The sequence below is a fragment of the Penaeus monodon genome, chromosome 22 (assembly GCF_015228065.2).
Source record: "Penaeus monodon isolate SGIC_2016 chromosome 22, NSTDA_Pmon_1, whole genome shotgun sequence".
In the NCBI taxonomy this organism is placed as follows: domain Eukaryota; kingdom Metazoa; phylum Arthropoda; class Malacostraca; order Decapoda; family Penaeidae; genus Penaeus; species Penaeus monodon.
In genome coordinates, this window is record NC_051407.1 from 36,416,374 (window position 1) to 36,416,987 (window position 614).

The 614-nt window shown below is 37.5% G+C and overlaps 1 protein-coding gene across 1 annotated transcript in view; it reads left to right on the forward strand.

The window, feature by feature from the left end:
- The window catches only part of LOC119587101 (inactive selenide, water dikinase-like protein), a 21,052-nt gene that overhangs the window by 13,459 nt on the left and 6,979 nt on the right, over positions 1-614 (forward strand). Inside the window, exon 5 of the mRNA XM_037935849.1 lies at positions 269-459. Coding sequence (XP_037791777.1) covers positions 269-459 — 191 coding nt within the window. The remainder of the gene's footprint in view (positions 1-268; positions 460-614) is intronic.

The window sequence follows — 614 nt, forward strand, 5'->3', positions numbered from 1 at the left end:
TTCATTGTGGGCCTTTCTTCCACTCTATAACAATGTAAAAAAAAAAAAAAAAGTAATTTAAAACCCATATCTTTTTATGATTAATGAGTGGAGAAAGGCTGAAACAGTTCTCTTAAACTTTTTTTTTTTCCCCCTTCTTTTTACAGGAAAATTGGTTGCCTGTCAATGCTGTTTATTAAAAGTTATTAGGATTAGTGACTCCATTCTTTACTTATCCTGAAGTAACATTAGGCTTATAGAAATGTCTAATATGATGTTTCCCCTTTAGCCCAGATTGTGCAGTTGTTGGTGATGTTCTGGTGCTCACAAAACCTCTAGGAACTCAAGTTGCTGTTAATGCACATCAGTGGTTAGACCAGCCTGAGAGATGGAATCGCATCAAGCTTGTTGTCTCAGAGGAGGATGTTCGCAAAGCTTACCAGAGAGCTATGGACTCCATGGCACGTCTCAATAGAACAGGTATGTGCTGAATAATCTTCACTGTAGTTTGTGTAAAAATACTTGGGAAAGAATGTTACTATAATGCTATGTTAAGGTAAAACATTCACTGGTTGAAGTGAATTGGTTGTGAATCCCTTGGATCAAGGTGCTTGCTACAGTGGGGACTCTCTCAA